The sequence below is a fragment of the Penaeus chinensis genome, chromosome 18 (assembly GCF_019202785.1).
Source record: "Penaeus chinensis breed Huanghai No. 1 chromosome 18, ASM1920278v2, whole genome shotgun sequence".
Taxonomy (NCBI): Eukaryota; Metazoa; Arthropoda; class Malacostraca; order Decapoda; family Penaeidae; genus Penaeus; species Penaeus chinensis.
The window spans coordinates 2,946,166-2,948,665 of record NC_061836.1 but is presented as its reverse complement, the minus strand read 5'-3'; the positions used below and the strand labels follow the sequence as shown (position 1 = coordinate 2,948,665).

At 49.4% G+C, this 2,500-nt stretch overlaps 2 protein-coding genes across 2 annotated transcripts in view; both read right to left on the bottom strand.

Moving 5' to 3' along the window:
- Positions 1-415, bottom strand: part of LOC125034432 (actin-3-like) — a 4,430-nt gene extending 4,015 nt beyond the window's left edge. Inside the window, exon 1 of the mRNA XM_047626173.1 lies at positions 273-415. The gene's annotated coding sequence lies outside the window, so the exon portion shown is untranslated. The remainder of the gene's footprint in view (positions 1-272) is intronic.
- Positions 416-1,117: 702 nt separating this feature from the next.
- LOC125034458 (actin-like) overlaps positions 1,118-2,500 on the bottom strand; it is a 14,875-nt gene continuing 13,492 nt past the window's right edge. Inside the window, exon 4 of the mRNA XM_047626210.1 lies at positions 1,118-2,092. Coding sequence (XP_047482166.1) covers positions 1,118-2,092 — 975 coding nt within the window. The remainder of the gene's footprint in view (positions 2,093-2,500) is intronic.

Below are 2,500 nucleotides of genomic sequence, written 5' to 3'. Positions count from 1 at the left end.
TGTGTGTGCGTGTGTGTGTGTGTGTGTGTGTGTGTGTGTGTGTGTGTGTGTGTGTGTGTGTGTGTGTGTGTGTGTGTGTGTGTGTGTGTGTGTGTGTGTGTGTGCGTGCGTGTTTGTGTGTGTGTGAGTGTGTGTGTGTATATATATATGTATGTATGTATATTTACACACACATACATATATGTGTGTGTGTATACATGTATATAAATGGAAACATACTGACAAACCTCAATCAAACTTCAATGAAACAATCTTATTCTTCCCAGTCTTACCTTTCCCAAAACGGGGCAGAAATCGTCCGAAAAATTATTGGAAATTTCCCCAGATCCTCCAACTCCTTCAGAATAGTAACTCTGGATATTTCTCCACGTCGAGATCTTTGGCACACCAAGTTAGGTTTACTGAGGCATCAGATGTCTCACGCGAGGCACTGTGGTACTGATTGCGAGAGATAAAGAAGTTTTTTTTTCTGTTCTTATCTTATCTTTCGGATTTATCTTAAGGGTATAGGTCAGTTAGTTAATTCTTATGTTTGTGGTGATGTTATCCTTATCAGTTGCCTTCTCGTTTGTTTGCCTTTTAGGTTTTTGAGCAAGATTGAAGAAGTTGAATGAAATTGCTCCGGCAGAAGTGCGTAGTTTTCTTTTCCTTTTGGTATTCCCATTTTCTTTTCCTCATAAAAATTCCCGTTTTCTTTTCCTCCTAAAATTCTCGTTTTCATTTCCCTTTGCAATTCTCATTTTCTTTCTTTGTGCGTGGTTATTTTCACAAGCGAGTTTTTTTATATTATTTTATGTATGTTTTATCGGTGTCACTGCAGGGGATTCTGAATAATTTTATTCACTAGGATATTTAACTCTAAAGATATTTCCTTGTCATGTGGTACTTGGTTATAACGGATTAAGTCCTGATAAGAATCGATAAGTTTAATATACTTAATTGGTAATCGAAATAGGGTATGGAGCGTAAACTAAAGCCAACAATTTTATTAAACTGCTTGATAAAGAATGATGATGAACAGACCATGATTGTAAATGATGGAATGAAAATGTCCCCCCTGCCTTTCGGACCCCTCCCCACGCCTCCCCGACCCCCCATCAGCTCCCCCCGCCCCCCATCAGCTCCGCAGGTTAAGGACAGCGGGCCCGACCTCATCGTAGAGCTCTTTGGAAATCCACAGCTTCTGAAAGTTGGCGTGCGAGGCCACGATCGCCCCGCCGCACCACACTCCGAAGTGCCGCCGGGGCTTCACGACGATTTTGATCTTGGTGCCCGGGGGGCTCAGGCCGATGACCTCCTTCAGCAGCCTCTCCTCCAGGCAGGGGAAGAGCGTGTTTCCGCCGCTCAGGGTGATGTTCTGGTAGAGGAGCTTCCGCACGGCGGGGTCGCACTTGAGGATGGCCGAGTTGAGGACCTCGTGGATGCCCTTGCCCTGCAGGCCGAGGTTCGAGGGACGGAAGAGACCTTCGGGGCAGAGGAACCTCTCCCTCCCGACGGTGATGACGCCGCCGCCAGGAAGGGTGTACGTCTCCTTAAAGGGGAAGGAGTGGTACGAATTCGTCATGACGTAGCACAGCTTCTCCTTGACTTCGCGGGCGATGCTCTGCCCCTCGGAGGTCTTGAAAGCGTGGCCCTGCTCCGCCAGGATCCGGAGCATGAAGTCGGTGAGGCTGCGCCCGCCCACGTCCAGGCGCTGCAGGGCGTGGGGCACGATGGTTCCCTCGAGGATGGGCACAGCGTGAGACACGCCGTCGCCGGAGTCCATGACGACGCCCGACGTCCGTCCGGAGGAGCAGAGGGCCAGCACGTAGGGGTTGGCCAGGTAGAGCGCCGGCACGTGGAAGTTCTCGAACATCGTCTGGAGGATGAGCTCGCGGGCGGAGGAGGCGTTGTGGGCGGAGACTACGAGCAGGAGCGGGTTCTCCTTGGGGTCGACCTTGAGCTCGTTCTCGAAGGTGTGCTGCCACAGCTTGCCCATGTCGTCCCAGTCGCTGATGACGCCGTTCTCGACCGGGAACTTGCGCGAGAAGATGTCCGCGCGGGGCAGCCTCGCGTCGCCGGCGTACCACGGCTTCGGGTACAGGGCCTTCTTCTGCAGACGCAATAGACAGAGAAATAGATAAAAGTAGATAGATCTGCGGGAAAATTTTAAATATAACGATCATACTGGCATATGAAACAGAAAAAAAGAGGATGATAATAGTGTCAATCATAATAATGATCATATTTGCAATAGTAGTAGTAGTGGTGGTGGTAGTGTCTGAATAGTAATATGATAATGATAATTGTGATAATAACAGTAACAATGATCATACAGACTAACAATAACTATAAAAAGAGAGAAAAGGAAATCCGCCCACACTCAAACCCAGGCTACACCCCCCCCCCCCCACCACCCCTTCTCTCTTCTCCCTTTCCTTCCCATTCCCACGCCCCTTCCCTCTTCCCCCTTCTCCCTCCTCCCATTCTCCTCTCCCCTTCTACCTTTCCCAGCTCTTCC